The sequence below is a fragment of the Sus scrofa genome, chromosome 13 (assembly GCF_000003025.6).
Source record: "Sus scrofa isolate TJ Tabasco breed Duroc chromosome 13, Sscrofa11.1, whole genome shotgun sequence".
NCBI classification, from domain to species: Eukaryota; Metazoa; Chordata; class Mammalia; order Artiodactyla; family Suidae; genus Sus; species Sus scrofa.
The window spans coordinates 44,172,555-44,194,015 of NC_010455.5; the positions used below are offsets into that span (position 1 = coordinate 44,172,555).

The 21,461-nt window shown below is 44.0% G+C and overlaps 1 protein-coding gene across 41 annotated transcripts in view; it reads right to left on the reverse strand.

Moving 5' to 3' along the window:
• Positions 1-21,461, reverse strand: part of CADPS (calcium dependent secretion activator) — a 503,292-nt gene that overhangs the window by 192,861 nt on the left and 288,970 nt on the right. For all 41 annotated transcript variants that reach the window (XM_021069125.1, XM_021069167.1, XM_021069161.1 and 38 more), the window contains exons 7-8: positions 13,464-13,575; positions 5,657-5,796 (exon numbers count right to left, since the gene is read on the reverse strand). In XM_021069125.1, coding sequence (XP_020924784.1) covers positions 5,657-5,796; positions 13,464-13,575 — 252 coding nt within the window. The remainder of the gene's footprint in view (positions 1-5,656; positions 5,797-13,463; positions 13,576-21,461) is intronic.

Here is a 21,461-nt window from a genome sequence, read left to right on the forward strand (position 1 = left end):
AATTTTGGTGATTTGGGTTCTTTCTCTCCTCTTTTTAGTGAGTCTGGCCAGGGGTTTATCAATTTTGTTCACCTTTTCAAAGAACCAGCTCTTGGTTTTATTAATTTTCTCTATTGTTTTTTGAGTCTCTATTTTATTGATTTCTTCTTTGATCTTTACAATTTCCTTCCTTCTGCTGACTTTAGGACTTCTTTGATCTTCTTTTCCTAATTCATTTAGGTGGAGGGTTAAGTTGTCAATTTGGGATCTTTCTTCTTTTTTGAGAAAGGCCTGGATTGCTATAAATTTCCCTCTGAGCACTGCTTTCGCAGCATCCCATAGATTTTGAGAGGTTGTGTCTTCATTATCATTTGTTTCAAGATAGTTTTTAATTTCCTTCTTGATTTCCTCATTGACCCATTGGTTTTTTAGTAGCATGTTGTTTAGTCTCCATGGAGTAGGTTTTTTCTCTTTCCTTTTCCCATGGTTGATTTCTAATTTCATGGCATTGTGGTCAGAGAAGATACTTGAGATAATTTCTATGCTCCTAAATTTATTGAGATTCGCTTTATGTCCCAATATGTGGTCGATTCTTGAGAATGTTCCATGAGCATTTGAGAAGAATGTGTATTCTGATTTTTTTGGATGTAGTGTCCTGAAGATATCAATTAAGTCTAACTTTTCTATTGTTTCCTTTAGGATCTCTGTTGCTTTATTGGTTTTCTGTCTAGAGGATCTGTCCATAGATGTGAGGGGGGTATTTAGGTCTCCTACTATGATTGTATTCTCATCAATATCTCCCTTTATGTCTGTTAATATTTGTTGTATGTATCTGGGTGCTCCTATGTTTGGGGCATATATGTTGATGATAGTAACATCCTCTCCTTGGATGGATCCCTTAATCATTAAATAGTGTCCTTCTTTGTCTTTCTTTATGTCTTTTGTTTTAAAGTCTATTTTGTCTGATATGAGCGTTGCAACTCCTGCTTTTCTGTCATGTCTATTGGCATGAAATACTTTTCCCCAGCCTTTCACTTTCAATCTATATGTATCTTTTGTCCTAAGGTGAGTTTCTTGTAGGCAGCATATTGAAGGTTTTTGCCGTTTTATCCACTCAGCCATTCTGTGTCTTTTGATTGGGGCATTCAGTCCATTGACATTTAAGGTGATAATTGATAGATGATTATTTATTGCCATTTGATCCTCGTGTTCCAGTTGATTCTATGGTTCTCCATTCTTCTTTTTTTTTTTTTTTTTTTTTTTTTTTTTTTTTTTTTTTTTTTTTTGGTTGGATGGTCTCCTGTTATTATCTGCTTGAGTGTATTTTTTTTTTCATTTTTTGCAAATGCAATATTTGGTTTTGGCTTGTGGTTGCCCTGTTTTTTAAGTATGCTAACCCCTTCCCATAATTGTGTGTTTTAGCCTGATGGTCCTGTAAGTTCAAACACTTCATTATTATATTAAAATTAAGAAGAGAGACATACATACAAACAAAAAGGATTATTTACCTCCTAACATCCCTTGCCCACATTTTATGGTTTTGATGACTCTTTTATTTTTTTCTTTTTAATTTTATTTTGTTTGAAGCATGTTCATGATTAAATCTGTATGCTGGCTTATTTGAGTGACTGCTCTCTGATTGTATCTTCCTCAGTCCTAGTTCTTCCTCTTCTTCTTCTTCTTCTTTTTTTTTTTTTCTTTTCTTTTTTCTTCCCTTTCCTTCCTTTCTTTTTGGTTTAGAGAAGCCCTTTCAATATTTCCTTTAACCTGGGTTTTGTGTTGCTGTATTCTTTAAGTTTTTGTTTGTTGGGAAAAATTTTTATTTCCCCTTCTATTTTAAATGATATTCTTGCTGGATAAAGTATTCTAGGTTGCATATTTTTTCCTTTGAGCATTTTAAATATCTCTTGCCATTCCCTCCTGGCCTGTAGTGTTTCTGTAGAGAAATCAGCTGATATTCTTATGGGGGTTCCCTTGTAGGTAACATTCTGTTTTTCTCTTGCTGCCTTTAGGATCCTCTCTTTATCACTAACTTTTGCCATTTTTATTATGATGTGTCTTGGTGTGGGTCTGTTTGGGTTCAGTTTGTTTGGGGCCCTCTGTGCTTCTTGTATCTTGAATCCAGTATCCTTTAGATTTGGGAAGTTTCCAGCGATAATTTCTTCAAATATATTTTCCATTCCTTTATCTTTTTCTACTCCTTCTGGAATTCCTATTATGCATAGATTGGCCCGTTTTATATTATCCCATAGGTCTCTTATATTGCTTTCCAGTTTTTTGATTCGGTTTTCTGTCTGTTGACCAGATTGAGTGATTTCCATTATTCTATCTTCCATATCACTGATTCGTTCTTCTGCATTATTCATTCTGGTTTTTACTGCCCCTAGTTCAGTTTGCATCTCTGCAAATGAATGTTCTAGTTTTTCTTGGCTCCTCCTTATATTTTCTAGCTCCTTTCTGAGGGTATCTGCATTGCTGTTCATATCTTCTCTTAATTCCTTCAGTATTTTCACTATTTCTCTTTTGAACTCCAGGTCTGTCAGACTGCAGAGATCAGTTTCATTGTTGACTGTTTTAGGTGAGTTCTCCTGTTGGTTTGACTGGGGGTGGTTTCTCAGCTTCTTCATCTTGCTTGTTGTCTTCTTTCTCCTGAGGGAGTTGTACTCTCCGTTATCGGGTAGTGTTTGCCTTGTCACTGCCCTGGAATATTTCCTGAGGGCTGTCGTTGTTGGTCAATCTTTTTTTGAGGCAGTGTGGCTTTTCTGGAGTGTTGATGGGACTAACAGTGTTTCTTTGAAGCAAAGGAGGACTTCCTGAGGGCAGACAGGACTGGGAGGTCCACCCCACGATGGTAGCAGATTTCACTTGGTTCTCAGCACCCCCTGGGGTCTTGGGCGGGTAGCAGGGCCCTTGGAGACTCAAGAGGTTCCTCCCCAGGGCAGCCCGACTCAGAAAGACCGTCTGAGATCTTTTCCCGATTCCGCCAGGCTTGTTGCAGCTTTTCTGGGCTGCAGGGGGTCCTGCCTGGAGCTGGCAGTCCTATGCAGCTGGTCCACTAGGTCTCAGCACCCCTTGGGGTCTTGGGCGGGTAGCAGGGCCTTTGGAGACTCAAGAGGCTCCTCCCCAGAACAGCCCGACTCAGAAAGACCGTCTGAGATCTTTTCCCAAGTCGGCCAGGCTTGTTGCAGCTTTTCTGGGCTGCAGGGGGTCCTGCCTGGAGCTGGCAGTCCTATGCAGCTGGTCCACTAGGTCTCAGCACCCCCTGGGGTCTTGGGCGGGTAGCAGGGCCCTTGGAGGCTCAAGAGGCTCCTCCCCAGGACAGCCCGACTCAGAAAGACCGTCTGAGATCTTTTCCCAAGTCGGCCAGGCTTGTTGCAGCTTTTCTGGGCTGCAGGGGGTCCTGCCTGGAGCTGGCAGTCCTATGCAGCTGGTCCACTAGGTCTCAGCACCCCTTGGGGTCTTGGGCGGGTAGCAGGGCCCTTGGAGGCTCAAGAGGCTCCTCCCCAGGGCAGCCCGATTCAGAAAGACCGTTGAGATCTTTTCCCGATTCGGCCAGGCTTGTTGCAGCTTTTCTGGGCTGCAGGGGGTCCTGCCTGGAGCTGGCAGTCCTATGCAGCTGGTCCACTAGGTCTCAGCACCCCCTGGGGTCTTGGGCGGGTAGCAGGGCCCTTGGAGGCTCAAGAGGCTCCTCCCCGGGACAGCCCGACTCAGAAAGACCGTCTGAGATCTTTTCCCAAGTCGGCCAGGCTTGTTGCAGCTTTTCTGGGCTGCAGGGGGTCCTGCCTGGAGCTGGCAGTCCTATGCAGCTGGTCCACTAGGTCTTAGCACCCCCTGGGGTCTTGGGCGTGTAGCAAGGCCCTTGGAGACTCAAGAGGCTCCTCCCCGGGGGAGCCCGTCTCAGAAAAACCGTCGGAGAATTAGGTGGATCTATTCACGGCCTGGCTAGGCTTGTTCTAGCTTTTCTGGGCTGCAGGCCTTTTCTAGGGGGCTGGTGGTGTTTGGTGCTGCTCTGTGGAAGTGTAGCCCCTCCAAAGGGCAAGCAGGCCTGTGCAGGGAGAGCCCCTGCGGTGGTAGGCTTCAGGCAATTGTTGAGGCCAGCCCTCCTGGCTGGCAGGCAGCCCCAGGTTCGGCGAGAGCGTAGGGGGTGGCGGGGGTGGGGGGAGGGAATGCACTGGGAAGCACAGCTTTCTGCTAGCTAGCGGGCCTGTAAGCTTGCTGTGGCGTGGGGGGTATTCTATGGGGACCCACCCCTTCTTCTCTCCCCTCCCCAGCACGGGCGCAGACCAGGCTCTTCTCCCAGGTTCCCTCTGAGGCGGCTTTCCACTTCCCCGCCCCTAGAGTATTGCTCCCTTCCTCTGCGACAGCTTTGTTTTCTAGTCTCCCAGGCAGTCTCTGCCCGTCAAATGGTTTAGAGACCTCCCAAGCAGTTTCCGCTCTTCCCCGCCCCCCTAGCCCGGGGACTAATCTCTGGAGCCGAGGTCTCGGTGCCCAGCCCCCCCCCCCCCAGGCGTCCCCCGGCCCTTTCTTGGGGACTAACCTTCGGAGGCGAGGTCTCGGTGCCCAGCCCCAACCCAGGCGTCCCCCGGCCCCCTCTCGGGGACCAACCTTCAGAGCTGAGGTCTCGGTGCCCAGCCCCCACCCAGGCGTCCCCCGGCCCTTTCCCGGGGACTAACCTCTGGAGCCGAGGATTCGGTGCCCAGCCCCCACCCAGGCGTCTCAATTTTTGGTGACTGTGCCCGTAGTTCAGATGGTCCGTTGGGTTCTTGATCGTTTTTCCGTACTCCGACTTACTGCTACACTCTTCTCTGCATCTGGAGATTCCTCCGGTTCGTTTGATCTTTCGCCCGGTAGGTGACTTTCCAGGGTGCGGGATCCCTTTCTCCTCCGCAGTTCCCTTTCGGGAGCGCCCGTCCCGCTCGGATTCACCTTCTCTCACTCTCCTCTTTTCTCCCGTTCTGCCCAATAATGTCACGAACTTCTTGCCGTTATTGGAGTTTAGGTTCCTCTGCCAGCGATTGGTTGTTGTTCTGTGCGAGTCATTTCTTCTGTAGATGTGCTTTTTTTGTTGTGTTTGTGGGAGAGGGCGAGCGTGTCCCCCTACTCCTCCGCCATCTTGTCCTCTCTACCTATTCTTTTTATCCTACTTGAAATTACTTCATTGGCCACTCCTCTCAAACCTTAAAGAACTGAAGACAATCATAAATTTTCTACTTCTCAGTTAATTTAAATGCTACGCTAAACACTAAAACTGATTCAATGTGAATTGATTGTTTGAAGGTCGCCTACGGCAACTGCTCACACCTCCTGACGTGGTTGCTGACGAAGGTGTGAGTGTAGGATTCTCAAAGACCTGGATGTTTCTAAGAAGGTATGGGAAACCAGTCAAACTCCCTATGCCAGAATCGCCCCCGCATGCTTCTAGGAAGGTTTTGAATTGTACGGGAAATCCCATTAGAAAAGAATAAAGAAATAACTCTATCCTGACAGTTTAGCAACAATGCAAATATGGTAATCATGAGAACTGAGGAACTTAGTGTAAATATCAAAGACATGTATTTGAATAATCCCTCATGTATTTCTTTGTAATTTCTTCCATGTAGTTCTTGGGAGATCAGTTTTGATTTTTAAAATGAATGGAGGTGTGTCTGAAACCACCACTCGGAGAAGGAACACTTACCCAGAATGCTTCATGTTTTGAGGCTTATCCATTCGGACAGCAAGTTTGATTTTGAGGTCTTGATCGGGGCAGTTTTTGGAGACTGTCATTTTGTGCCACTCTGACTGTTTGGGGCTGTTTGGGGTGGGGTGAAGAATAACCTGCAGGGAAAAAGGACAAACATCTTAGCTGGAAGACAGAAACACTGTTATGGACAGGTTTCCACAGATGAGAAACCTGGCTGTTGAGAACTGAGCATCTCATCCAGGTTTCAAAGCCAGTGGGAAGACAGGCAAACAAAGTGGAGGCCTGAGCCTCAAACTCAGACCCCAGGCTCCACTTACCAACTGCGGCTGGCTCATGGCTCATGCTGAGCAGCTGGCATGAGGACAGAAACGGCATTCTTTGTTCTCTTCTCTCCCTCCATGGCTAATTCTGTACAATCAAGGATCATGATGCTTGTGATCCTGCTTTTATACTTTTAAAAATTCTTGTTTAGGACATATGGAGGTTCCCAGGCTAGGGGTGGAATAAGAGCTGCTGCTGCTGGCCACAGCCACAGCCACAACCACACAAGATCCAAGCCACATCTGCAAACTACATCACAGCTCACAGCAATGCCAGATCCTTGAATTATAAAAGGAAGAAATGTCCTTCTAGATTAGAGAAACTTCTTGTCTGCTTTTTCCCATTCCCTCCAAGGCTGCAGGAGAAGATGGAAGGGACCGCATGTGATGAGGAATGTGAGACTTGAGATGGGAAGGGACATGCTTAGAGACCCACTTTCAATCTGATTTCACCTGGACTTGACACTTGATCACCCAGGACACAGCTCTGTCCTGGGAGAAAAGGAAGCAGACACAACTCCAAGAAGGCTTGGCTCTTAGGGAATGCCTTTTACCAGGTGCTTCAGAGATGGCGCTATGACTTGGGTCTTTTGCCTCAGTTTTCATCATCGTCACAGAGGCTGTAAGTGAAGCCAGAAGGGGACCCACTTCTCCAGTAAATCTACTTTTTACCATGCAATGAAAGAGTTCTCCCTCGGGAATCACATGGGATTGAAGGAAAGCGCATTCAAGGAGTGAAGTATCTGGAAAATCCCCAAAATGAAGGGAAGAAGAACTAAATATGGGCACAACAAAAGCTGGGCCCACTATGATCTGCTTCTGGGATGGCAGCGTGCCCTGGTTTGTTGTGTGCTATTTGGGGTCTGTTTTCAAAACCTCTGCTTTCTTCCAGTGCAGGGGAAGCAGGCGCCTTTCACCTCTGCGAGGGGGTGGGAGAGGCGCAGAGGCTTGGGGTGGGCACCCGGGCCTTCCAGACTTCACCAATGTCATGCGAACTTGGCTCAAACTTGGAGGGTAGAAACACATGGCTTCCAGAGTGACTGTGGAACAAGGCTCTGAGTAGAGCAGGAAAACATGGCAGGATAATGAATTCTTTCCTCTTTAACAGGCTTTGCTTGCATTGATTTTTGACCCCTTCTGATTCTTGGCCCAACCCTCTTGTTTCCAGTAAATTCCCTCTCTCCAATAAAAGAAAATTTGTACATTCTTGCTTAACCCAGCATCTGAGCATTCTCAAGATCTAATGATGTGATTAAAATGCAAGAAACCCTGATTTTCCAAACTGGAGGCTGCTATATATATATATATATATATATATATTTATTTTTTTTTTTGATCATGCCCTACTTCAACAAAACGTTTTTAAGCAATTAGCCAAATACCCGTAAATGGATCACTACTATCAATATAAATGTACAGCTATGAGTCAAATATATATCCATGTATCTTTTACAGGATGTCTATTTACTATGTATTAATATACTACATTATTTCATATATCATAAAACACACACAAACCTAGATGTTTTAAAAAGACTGAAAAACTGTTTTTAAATAGTTTGCTAACAATGGTGAGTTTGTACTATTATTAGCTATATTTTAAGGTACCATGTACATGTAAGGTAAGAATCAATGATACTGGATGAGAATCTGGGGTTCAAGTTGTCTTGTAAGAAATTTCATAATGTCTGGACTGATGCTTCACTCTGAGTACACCAGAACTGTTTCTATCCCGTGCCATGGATAATAGGACTCCTGCCAGCCTGACTGGGGTCAGCTCCATTATTACCATGTTGCTTGCCAGGCTTGCAACATCAGTATCATCTTCAAATCATAGCTCTTATTTGGTCATTGGCTCATTTTGAGAGGGTTAATTTGGTTAAAATTCTATCATAAAATGTGCCCGTTCCTTTAACTGGCACTAGTACACTGCGCTATGCTGTAGGACACTGGAAATACATGAGTAAGTCAGGGTGCTACTGGGTTGTGGAAACCCCTCGTGTTATCCTTCAAGATAATACCCATCCCTCTGTGTCACCCTGTACCATGTTCCATATCCTGAGACTCCAGGCTTTGTGAGGTAGAGAGCGGGGCCTGCTAATCTCAGTGAAGCTGACCTCTTGCCCTGAGCCAGTGTGGCTGGGGGGTGACATGCCGAGAAGGAAGGAAAGGGAGGAACTGGTAAGAGAAGCCCTATCAAGGCCAGAACAACAGCAGGTAAGGCCCAGGGCCTCCTTCTGCTCCCATTCGTTTGGCAAAATCAGATCTGCCATATGGATCCTAGGAGTGTTTCCCACTAGCAATATGGTGTCCATTCCTGATGCAAATGGCCAGTCTTTACTGGCCCCTCCACAAAGACATCCTGCTCTGCATAGTTGCTTCCTGTGGAGACCTCCTCTCCAGTGTATTTGGAGAGATGAGATCACTGCAATTCTCCTCCACTTCCATCCCCACCTACCATGTGCCCGACGGGCCGGTGACTCCTTTGCGTCGGCCGTGCTGAATTATTAGGATCCTGAGGGGGGCACATGAGCCCAAGCAGTCCAGACACCTCATCTGGACATTCCAGGCTGCTAATCGAGCACTTTGCTATCTCAGCTGAGGCCCATGTGTGCTGTGCTTTGATGTGGTGATGCTGATGTGGGAACACAACCCATCCCATGCGGTAGGCTGCATGCCAGCCTACCCCAGCTTCTCTCAGTTACCTGGGCATGCAGGCAGGTCCTGCTGGGGTCGGCTTTACCTGGTTGATTCCCTCCATCACTTAGCCTGTATATCTCTTTACCTCTGCATTCCCCCAGGAAGTTATCTCTGCCCCTCAGACTAGATTATATCCACTTGCTATGTGTTTTCTCAAGCAGAGTACTTGTCACACTGCATTGTAATTTCTGATTTTATATCTATATCCTGTATGTCTTGTGAGGTAAAGGATTTTTGCCTGTCATCACTCCTGTGTGCTCTGCGTAGAGCACAAACGACTGGACATAGTGGTCCCTGCAATCATATTCAATGAATACAAGTGTGATAACCATTGCAGCATTGGCAAGAGTTTAGGGAAACAGGCACTCCTTCGTGCCTTTTGTAGAATTATAACCTGGTGTATACTCTTTAGGGGACAATTTTGTAGTATCTATCAAAATTCAAATTTCATCCAAGATTTTTTTGAAATTTATCCTATAAACACACACACACACACACACACACACGTGTGTGTGTGTGTGCAAAGAAATAAACTTAAGGATATTCACAGAAGCATTGTTAACACAGCCAAAGACTGGAAACAACCTAAATTAATTATAATACCTCTACACAGTATATGTAGCCATGAAAACAAGAGGGAATGATATGGAATAATCTCCAAATATTCTGATATTTCAAGCAAGGGGCGGAGCAGTGTGTATATAGTAACTTCCAACTGTGTTCTTTCTTTCTTTTTCAAAGAGGGATATATACAAATATGCTTCCATATGCTATTTTTGTATGTATAGAATATTTTGGGAAGAATAAAAAATAAATTAAAAACAAAGTTTTTCTTTGGGAAAGAATACCAGGGTTAGGTGGTGGCATCATTAGTATTCACTGTATATCCATTTTAATTATTTTTTTACAATATGCAGGAGCTACTTTTTAGTCCCAAAGTTTAATAAAAATGTGCATGAATGAACATAGCACTGGAATTTAGAATGTGGCTGTGTCCTGCTGAACCTGGGAAGAATCACCGCAGAGAAACACTTTCCCAAGGGGTGCAAAGAATCACTTAAAAAAAAGATAGCTTTTGTCACCCAGCTGTGGCCTATGGGGGTTCTGCCAGCAGAGGGCGCCTGCCCCACCAGCACAAGGGCCGGGCAGGCCAGCTCCTCCGCAAGCTGGCAAGTTCTTAGGCAGGAAGTATAAACTAGTTATCTGGGGAACTATGTAATGAGACTGGAGGAGAGCATGATTTATTAAGAGATTAATGGCTGTGAAAGCCATGGCATTTTCGTGGCCTTCACCACAACAGGAGAGCCGAGAGTTTTATTTATGCATAGGGATGATGTGGTACAGTAAATAAAAATAGCCCTAGAGATGGAGTGACATCATTACTGGCAAATCATTCACCGTCTCTGGACCCCAGTGTGCTGTCTGTACAGGAGGAATAACAACTGTCCCTTCCTCACAGGGCTCTGGTGAGGAACCAGGGAGGGGCTGCACATGGAGTCCTCAGGACAATGGCCTGGCCGGTGGTAAACATGCACTGGCCCCTACTTATAGGGGGGTGGTGGTGGGGGGCTTCCTGCCTCCCACAGCCATCAGTTTTCTCACGTATAAATTCAAAGAGTTTGATTAGCCTGGTGGTTTTAACTTTTCCCGGTGGAAACAGCTTTGAAAATCTGGTGAATTCTTTAGATTAGCAAGTCCAGAAAAATGCACTGATCTCCCTCTCCCCAACATTTCTAACAATTTCAAGGGGCTCCTGAGACTCAGGGGTGGGCTCAGGTTGACTTGACTCTTCTAACACTAATATCCTAGGTCTCTGAAACACTCACAATTTTTCATTCAAGTCTTCGTGGAAGAAGAGAAGTTTGAAGAAAAAGGAGAGGTGGGCTCCTTCCCCTACTACTTGTGTCTCTCTTTCCCTAAGGACAGAAATGAATACTTTTCATGTTCCAAAGAAAACAGGTAAACCTCTTCTTTTCTTTCAACTCGTTTCTTTTTTGTGGGGGACATTCTTTTTGTATTAGTTTTGTTTAGTTTTTGTTTTACTTCTATCTGTGGTCTATGTACTATGCCTGTGATTCCAGCTCAGCTCTATAGATAAAAATCAGCTTTTGTTTTGTAAAAAAACAAAAAACAAAAACAAAAACAAAAAAAAAAGGAATGAAAAAGAAACCCTGGGTAATATGTTCTTGCTGGGATTCTTAGGTGTGAAGATCTGTGTGCTTGCCTTGCGGTATTCTATCATTGTTCTATAGATCTTAGAGGCTCAGAGAGGTTAAGTATTTTGACAAATGTCACATAGCTTTCAGAAGGGATTACACATTCAACTAGTAGAAAGGAAATTTATTAAGAGTCTATGTGCTGGGCTCTGGGCACAGATATAGGATGGTGAACAAAATAGTTTGTTTTGTGGCCATATTTCTCCTACCACAGGAAAAGGCATGGGGGCAGGGGCAAAAAAATAGGTAGGAGATTAAGAGATATGAGCCACCATATGTAAAATAAGCAAGATACAAGGATATATTGTACAAGGAATCTAGCCAATATTTTATAACAACTGTAAATAGAGTATAAAGTATAAAAACACTGAGTCACTATGATGCACATCTGAAACTAATATAACATTGTAAGTTAACTACAGTTTATTTATTTATTTTTTAGGGCCACACACACACCTGAGGCACATGGAGGTTCCCAGGCTAAGGGTCGAATTAGAACAGTAGCTGCCGGCCTGCGCCACATCCACAGCAATGCAGGATCCAAGCCATGTCTGTTACTTCTGCCACAGCTCTCGGCAACAGCCGATCCTTAACCCACTGAGGGAGGCCAGGGATTGAACCTGCATCCTCATGGATGATAGATTTGTTTCTGCTAGCCATGATGGGAACTGCTGAGTTTAATTTTTTTAAAAAGGAAAAATACTTTAGGTTTCTATTCTCGTGGGGCTTCCACTGGGGGAGATAGAAGCCAACGTTTCTGCACATTCTCATTAGTGATCAGTTCAGAGGAGGATGTGAACAGGGGGCTTAGGCAGTTTAATGAAGGGTGATGGGCAGTCAGCAAAGGGATCTCCGAGGAGGAGGTGGCATGTATGTAGAGATGGAAATAGCCTTTGGAAGAGTTGGGTGGTGGGGAAAATGGTCCAGGTGGAAAGAAATCCTCCCAAGATGGGAAAGAATTTGGTTTATTTGAGGGACTAAAATTTGGCCAGTGATGCTGAGGTCTACTGGATGAGGGGAAAGGGGACAGCAAACAAGGCTGGGGAGGTGGCCAGAAGCCAGATCATGCAATTCTTTGTGGCCTGTACTACAGAGTTCAGATTTTATTATGAGCAGTGTGGAATGATGGGAGCATTTTAAACTAGCATGTGACTGATCCAACTTATGTTCTGAAAATGCTGGCTATTTGAGCAGAAATTATCACAACACTGTAAATCAACTATATTTCAATAAAACTTAAAAAAAAAAGGAAAAGAAAACAACGGGATAGCACAGGGAACTCTACCCAATATTCTGTGATAATATATATGGGAAAAGAATTTGAAAAAGAGTAGATATGTGTACATATATAACCAAATCACTTTGTTGTACAACAGAAATTATCACAATATTGTAAATCAACTATGCTTCAATAAAATTTTTTAAAAAGAAGAAAATACTGGCCATTAGCTACAGAGACCATAGCTGAGATGTAAGAAGAAACATCTTTATTGTCTCAGTGGTACTCAAAGGGATTGGTATAACCCCTCGAGATGTTTCAGAAATTTAACAAAATAACTGGTATTGGGCTCTGCTGGTATCGAATGGGCAGGGCCCAGGGATAGTAATCATTCTGCAACAAGAGAGCTATTCCTTCCCAATGAGGAATCGTCCTGCATCCTGACTTTTTAGTATTTCCACCAGATATGAATGGAGGTACAAAAAACTGCTGATAATTAACTGCATCTAGATCCTAAATCTTTTTTGGCACATACATTCTAAATGTTTTTGGCATGCTTCCAGCAAAATCAAGGAAGCTTTGTTTTCAAGACTGGTTTACTGTTGCAATAAATGACTGATACGCAGATCTTGGATTTTGCCACCTGCACAGTGATTCTCCATCTGGGAACAAGTAAAGGTTCCTCCCTTAGATCTTCTAGTACAGTCATGCTTGAATTTTTACATTTTGAAACTATTATCAGTTGATTCCTTTCTTTTTTTTTTCTTTTTTCTTTCTTTCTTTTTACTGCCTCACCTGTGGCACCTGCAGCTTCTCAGGCCAGGGGTCAAATCAGAGCTACAGCTGTGACTTGTGGCCATGCTGAATCCTTAACCCACTGAGCCAGGTCAGGGGTCAAAACCAAATCCTTACAGAGACTGTATTGGGTCCTTAACCCACTAAGTCACAACGGGAACACCTGGTTGTTTCTCTTTTATTTCTCATTTACATTATGCCATTATAATGATTTTAAGATTGTTATGTGTGTTGGTTTGTTCAATTACCTAATAATTTTGCTTCAAGATGGAAAGGGTACTGCACGTTTCTGCTCTCAGGCGTGTCTGGGTCTCCCGGTGCTGAGAGATCCTGACCTATTTTTTGCTATGTGCATGGATTTAAAGAGGGGAAACTGAGGCTCCACAGCTGGGGGACTTTCTTAAGGTTACAGGTCAATGAAGAGTGAAGCCAGGGAATCCAACCCCGAAACTGGGCCTTTCAGCAATGTCACTGCTGCCCCTGGGGACCCAGGAACACATGCTCCCCAGAGCTCCTTGTGATGGAGAGTCCTTGTAATGGGCAGTGCTTACCCGTCCCAGCTCCTTGTCCTCCAAGGCCAGGACTCCTGTGCTCTCTGTGAACAGCTTCACCTTCACAGCGGGCAGTGCATGGGTCGTAGAGAAGTCACCCTGGGTGCCCCAGCTGTGGACAGAATCAGAAGGGTCAGCATGGAGACCTCCACCTTGATAATGCTAAGCTCAGCCACCTCCTTCTTGGGATGGGTGAATGCACGGTTAACCTGAGGCATCGAGGCATTGCTGGCTGTCACATTCCCCTCTCCTCCCCTCCCCTCCCAAGCTGCCAGAGTGACAAAAAGTGTTAATTAACTTGCTAGGCAAATGCAAGACAGATGCTCAGAAAGTTGCCACGGGTCTTCACAGAGCTGTAAGAAATCACTTGGAATTAGCATGAAATCAAGTTGGTGAGAACTTTCGTCCATGCATTTGCTAACCCTTCAAACTATTCCAGGGTAACCACTAATACACCCTGTAGGCTTTGAATCCCCAGTTCGTAGAAACTTCTGCTCTAGATTTTGAGATGGGGCTTTATTTGGCAGGAGCCAACAGCTGACCCTACCACGAGACTCAGTAGTAGCAGGGAGGTGGGAAGTCCCACCACCACTGACATCTACAGAGATGATGAATAGAGGAATAGATGGAGCTTAGCTCTGCTGAAGAGGAGTGACAGGTGGAAGGATGGGATGTGAGAAATGCCCTTCCCCATTCACTGGTCTCTGGGAGTCAGGGGAGATCTCCCCTGAGAAGTGCGTGGCTTTTATCCAGCATCTGGGTAGAACACTGGTCTGGGCTGACATGAGCCCTGATGGGCCCTCAGGTGTGACCTTTTCATTCACTTATTATGATTCTGACTGAGCCATCTCCATACTCTATACCTGACATCAATGTGATCTTCCCAAAGTGTCAACTGAATTGCATGAAGCCCCCACTTAAATCCTTCCATGGCACCTGTTCCACTGCACTGGGGCAATCCCAACCCCTGGGAATGGTTTTCCACTCATCCACTCAAGTGTCACAGGCCTTCCGATTGTGCCCCTCAGGGCTATTACCTGTATAGGCCCTTGATGGCAGTGCTTCTCCTCTATCTTTCACCTGGCTACTGCTTCAGGGCTCAACTTAAACAACGCTTTTCTAGAGAACATGTCCCTTGATCTCCCAGTCTAAATTAAGTTCCAGTGTTAAACTCCCTTGAACACACTGCTTAATTTTGTGTCTTAACAATCACTGGATTTGTAATTATTGATTTACTTGCATGAGTGTTTAATAGCTAAATCCTCTAGTTTTCTGTAAGACTGTGTGTTCTGTTTATATTGCATGCCAAGTACTTAGTATAGTGCTTAGCATGCAGAAGACAATAAATATTTGTTGGTGCAAATATATATTCTTTTACAGAACTTGGAAACAGGAATAGATATAACTTTATATAGAGCTGTTGTTGTTTTTTCATTTTGTCATATATAATGTCCAATTTTCATGCTGCAAAATAGCCACTGAATATCACCTTTAATGACTATAATATTATACCTTAGGGATGCACCATAATTTATTCAGCCATTGTCCTGCTATTGACATGGGGCTGGACATTACTGTTTAATGTCACCTCTGTTTATTTCCTTTGGAAATAGAGAGTTAGCTGGGAGATTGTGTCTTTACTCATTTATCAACAAATATTTCAATGCTCCTACAGTGCTGCCAGACTGTGCTCACCAGTGATCACTTTCAAAGCTTGGGATACCTATTTCCAAAATGCTTTCCACCAACCTGGTGACTGTCTTCCTATCACCTAGGAAGGAGGGTGCAAACCACATGGCTTCTTGCCCGCTCTGTGTGTCCCTAGTCACTTCTTCTTCTGGCCTATTTTTGTCATGGTTATTCTCACAGGCATTTCTTTGATTACCAGCAGGCTTGACTATTTTACTCTGTGTTGATTGGTTGTATTTCTTCTTTGGTCAGATGGACTTCTGGCTCTAGTCTCATAGTTGCACCCAATCAAATAAATCCCATTAACTAAACTCAAAGACTTGCGGACTCTGGAGAGTTGACGAGAGCGCCAGAACAATGGAGATCAGGGACACCCAGTTTCATGGGGATCCAGGTGTGCAAGAACCACTGAGGAAGGTGCAAGGGAGAAAGGAGGGGATGTGAAGAGGATAGGAGACAGAACAAGAAGTGACACTTTTAATACACTGGCAAAATGTTAGCTGTACAGAAGGAAGATCCTCATTTTGATCATCAGCCACAGCAGCAAGTTCCTAGGATAGAAGATTCTTTGTCCTGGCAAAGGAGATGTAACAAGGCCTAAAGATTTGATTAGTTGCTTAAAACTGTAGGACTTGGAGCAAGTTAATTAACATCCCTGTACCCTGGTTTCCTCAGCTATAAAATCATATTTCACAGAGTAGTTATAAAGAGTAAATAGCAGCAGGCTTGGAACAGGACAAGAGCGTCATGCCCAACCCCAATTTTGGCCACCTTCCCTTCCCTAAATAGGGACATATATAAGATGTATTCTAGAAACAGTGATGATCACTTACATTTTATGTTATGCATTCAACACACATTTATTTAGCACATACTAAGTATTTGACTCTTTGCTGGGCAAGCAAGGTGGACATTGTCCTTCTTACTACACAAGGGATGAGGTAAAACAGTTTATTTTGTGCCCATTTCATAGGTGAGAAAGCTGAGAAGAAGCTCAAGATCTTGGCCATTTTATTCCAGTGAATTGTGATCAAGTGGGGCTAGAATCCAAATTTCTTAATTACCATTTTACAGCTCTTGCTGCTGTTAAAGTCATGATGATCAACAGCAAGCATTATTAATGGCTGACAATTATGGCAAAAAATATGATCACTGCTTTCCTATTTATGGTCAACTGTGCTCTTAATCATTTTGGACATTTCTCATGCTTGATCATGGAGATAAGGAAGATTCCTGCTGGAAACCAAGAGAGTTCTCGAATGAGATGCTCTAACCTAAGCTACAAAGAAGCCTGAGTCCCGGTACCCTGGGGGCCCCACACTTTATCCCTATGACAGGATCAGTGGGCATGAACCCAGTCTGTCTGTACCCATGCTGCTACCCAAGGGTGCCTGGTTCAAAAGGTATTCAACACGACACTGATGGTGGGGCAGGGCAGGGCAAGGTCTCTGAGGCCCCATCATCTGGATGGGGTTCAAGCCGCTGGAGGCTGTTGTAGCAACCCCTGTCCATTTGGACAGTGATTTGCTTTTCCTTCCCACCAGGCCCACAGCTGTGCTTTTGGCTTCCTACCATGACACTTGGCTCACCTCAAGTTGCTAGGTCACTACTAAATTCCAATGTATCTGCCAGATTTCAAAATGGCGACCTGGCCCAATGGAGTGGACAAAAAGAGAAAGTCCCCAGTCTAATTAGGACCGGTTTTGTTCTTTTCAGGGCCCAGTACAAAAGGAAAATGTGGGGCTCCTTCTTCAAAAAGGAGGGCAATGTACCATTAAAGATAAACACAGTGTCTTCCTTTCTCCAAGTCGTTCCTCTTCCCCAACACATGCCCGTTATTCTATCAGACTCCACTTAACTGACATAAGGTCAAAGATAAAATAATTAATAATGTCAAGACAGTAATACAGAGCATGAAAACAAATGGTCTGAGCTTGGGGCCTGGGCAGTCTCAGGGTTCACAAGGTCATGAGTGAGACTCTGACACTTAGTGTGGCCAGAGGATGGGCCATGCTGAGGAGGTTGGCTGCCCATCTTTGCTCCTTGCTATAGTCCTAGGACTCTGTGGAAACCACTCCCAGCTTCTTTTTGTCAATGCTTCCTATTTTTAGGAGCCCCATAGGTACCTAATTATCTATACCTTTCTTCCCTGTCTCTCTCCCCTTTGGGAAAAAAAAATCATGAAAATGGCCACTCTCTGTCTTTTTCCAGCCATGGAAAGACATGACTATAATAAAAGCAGCTACTATTTATTTAGTGCTTACTATGTGCTGGTCACAAATTCCTCTCTCAAAAATATTAGATGGTCATACATTCATTTTTTAAAGCCTTCTTGCCCATCCTGTCAAATGCTTATAACTACCATCTCCATAGCTGCTGACGAGGAAACCGAGGCTCAGAGATGTTGGTAATGTGTCCAGGATCATACACAGGGAGCAAATGGTATGTGACTCCACATCCCAAAATCTTGACCAGGCCACTCTGTTGTCTCCCTCCCACAGGCCACCAACTTGCTCCTCTGCGTCTGGATCCAGTTAACATCAATTACCTTTGTAACTCAAAGGAAGAGTTCTGTTTCAAAACGGACAGGACTTTGGGCTGCCCTGAATTAATTTCACATGTTTAATATACTACACAGAGCATTACATAATCAGTGTGTGGTGGAACCATAGCCTTGCTGGGGGGAGGGGGCACACATTGGTAAATGAATCTATTTCTCATTGCTGCATTCTTCTCTGCACATTTCTTTTCCTTTGCTGTGCACTGACTGACTATTAAGATGAATGCCTCTTCTTAAGTTTCCCAGGACTGAAATAAAATTCCACTTTGATTTGAAAAGACCAGAGGTTGATAGTATTTATTGCCAGCGGCAGTTGGGAAGGTTTACTAACTTCTCTCTGAACACAAGGTAGAAAAAGTCCAGTGGGTGAGGTGTCTCACTTCTGTGATCTTATCATATCTGCCACTATAGTCACACTGTACAGCTGGCTCACAAAAGCACTAAAAATAACCACCAATTATCAAATGCATATGGTCTGCCAGGCCCTGGGCTGAGTGCTTTTCATAGATATCCACATTTAATCCTTCTGACAGCTCTGCAAGGTATATTCTGTTATTATCCCCACTTTATCAATAGAGAAAGTAGGATTTGGAAAGATTAAGTAATGGGGCCAGGGTTTCAGGCTATCTCAGAGCTGGGTTTCCAACTAAGAGCTGCTGACCCCAAAGTCCATTTATTAGATATAGCACTTTACTACCCCTCCATATCTCATAACACAGTATTAGAGTGTATTTGACAAGATCTGTGTATATCTGGTTCTCTAGATGGTGAACACCTTGGGGCAAGAAGTATGGTGTGATTTTAAAAAAAAAATTCCTATACTGAGTGCAGGACCTGACACACAACAAACATTTGTTTAATGACTAGGAAGATGTGACAGATTCAGGCGTCACCTGATTCAGGTGATTGTGGAGAGATGTGACATAGGAGATATTCAGAGATTTGATTGTCTCCTTTAAGCCAAACTGAGGACTTTATCCCCTTAAGGACTCAATGTTTTTCAGAGCACACCAAACTCTCTGAAGGTACATGCTGGCCGGCAGCATGAAGAAGGGACCCAGGAGACACAGCAGCCAGGACAGCACTTGGAGGAGCAGGGCATAGGTCTTTGAAGGTCAAGGAGGGGTTAGCTCAAGAGGTCAAGGGCTGGAAGTGATGTGGATGCCAATGGTATAATGTTGGAAAGTGCTACTGAGTTATAAAATAAACAACTGTCATTAGTTTTCAACCAGAAGCAATGCAAGCAGAGACTACAGAAAATGCAGTCACCTATGGGCATCTCCAAATATGAAGGAATATGTATTGAGACATGTATGTCCATTCTAAATCAAATAACTTTTGCAAGAGAGTGGAGAATAAAGAGAACAGTCCAGCTGATGAACCTGTGTGCACAAGTGGTAGTGGATATAGTTCTGACTTCCAATGCTAAGACCTTCACTTTGCCCTGCATTTGGATAACTCTTTCTGAATGTCTGTTATGTACAATTCACTGTTATGTACTGCTGTGGATCCAAAGGTGAATGAGATGTTGGTGCTTCCCTTGTGGGTATTATATTCTCCTTAGGGAGAATTCATGTCCAGAAATGATAACAAGTCAGAGCCTTGGCTTTCACATCTGTAACCAGGGATAAGAATAGTACTGCCCCCAGAGGGCCAAAGGAAAGATAAGTAAGGAGATAAGCTGTTGTATGTATAGTGTTCAACTCAATATCCAGCACAGAGAAAGCCCCCCAAAAAGTACATTTTTCATTTTACACTTACAGACCAGGGGTTGGTAAAGGTCTATGTGCCAAGTCTGGTTGACCAGCTGCCTACGTAGTATGGCTGATGAGTTAAGAAGAGTTTTTACATATTTAAGTGGCTGAAAATATTCAAAAGAAGAGAAACATTGGGACACATGAAAATTAAATGAATTCAAATTTCAATGCCAATCAATACATAAAGCTTTATTAGGACACCACTATGCTCATCCATTTACGAATCACCTAGGCTGTTTTTCATGCTTCAAACGTAGAGGTGAGACGTCATGGCGGAGACCTTATGGCCAACAAGCCTAAATTATTTACTTTCTGGTCCTTTACTGAAAATGTTTGCCAACCCCCACTATACCCACACTTAAATTGCTGCCGGCTCAGTCTAATGGGAGCGCTTTGATTTTCATTAGCAGATTAGAAGTATGCTCACCAGAGCACATCCACAAAGATAAACTGTCAACATGCACTTACAAGGACAGTTCACCCCATGGTGATTCAATTTGCTGTTCTCAATTCTTCATGGAGCGCTTGCTAGAACTCTTGGTGTCCTAGAAAACGTGAGGTGCTGGATCACAGCATTTCAGACACGTGGTGTCCAAATGCTGCTCGCAGACCCACTTGAGCTGGCTGCCTCCTTTAGTCACACCCCATCAGTATTAATATCAAATAATAAACATGAGTAGCAGATAATTCATTGGGTGGAGGGGGTGGAAATGACTTTTAAAGTCACAGTACATTACTTCTCCAAACCTATTCAATAGGGCCATGGCTTTGAAGGTGAACGCTTTGATCTGGGGAAGAAAATAAAGGAGATGGATGTGCTTGGGTGGAGGGAGAGAGAAATCTATGGGAAAGGCAACCTTCTACTGTGTGTTTGGAGAGCATCTGCTTCATCGCAGTCACATCTCTGTTTACTATTTAAAGCCTCTTATTTGCAGAAGCCTCCTTAGACCATATGTTATCAACAAATGTTGCTAATCAAATACACACAGTAATTTTCATTAGAATTTCCCCATCCCCCTCATGAACAAAAAACATTTGCCACAAAGGGAATATACCTCCCAAAATAACAGTAAACATCCACTGCAAACCTTTGACAACAGAGTGGTACTTATGAATGTGTGTGTAAGCCAAGAACACATCCACTTTAGGCAAATAAGGACCCTTGGAGAATTGGATTTTGTGCAGTTTGGTGTTGGGGGATGATGTCATTAGTTGCCATGGTGATGCTCAGCATAAGGCCATCATTCATGCCACGGAGACTGGATTTGCATTTATTCAAGGTATACGGCTCATGTGAGCCGGGTGTTAAATTGGTAAGGTTCATAAAATTAACTGTGGGCTTTAACAAGGGAGACGTGTCATTTCAGGGAATGAGAGTCCCTTGGTCCCGTTGCTAAGAGGGAAAGTTAATAATTGCCTGGAGACGACTGCATTAAAATCCTTTGGCCTGCCTTTCAGGCAGACGGCATGATGTCCTACATCAAGTGAATCAATTGTGCCGTCGCCGTGTGTTTCACGCAAACTAATTGATAGGATGTGCTCTGGGGTCTTTAATGTACTAGAAAAGCTAACCTACCTCTTATCTAAATAAATGAGGCATTTGCTTTGTAGAAATTGGTTATCCCGGAGGAGGAGGGATGGAGTCTCCGGCTTGCCTATCTGACATTTCCACTATCTCCTCTCCAGGAATCCAAAATCAAATGTGTCTAAACCTTTCTCCCCTCAATCTGTTCCTAAAGGAACTGCCAGCCACTTGGAAAAGAAAGGTTGGGAGTGCCAGGAAGAAGATGGGGAGAATATTTATACAGAGTGGACAGTTAGAACTTAACCGAGAAGCATTCATTAGGGGTACCTCTTTATCTGGTTTCTTGTTTGTCTCTTCCTGCTAGAATGTAAACTCCCAAGGGCAGGGATATGTGTCTGTTTCCCCGCTAAGTCTGAGGAGTGCAATATGCCCAGCACCTAGCACAGTGCCTGGCATAACCGATAGGC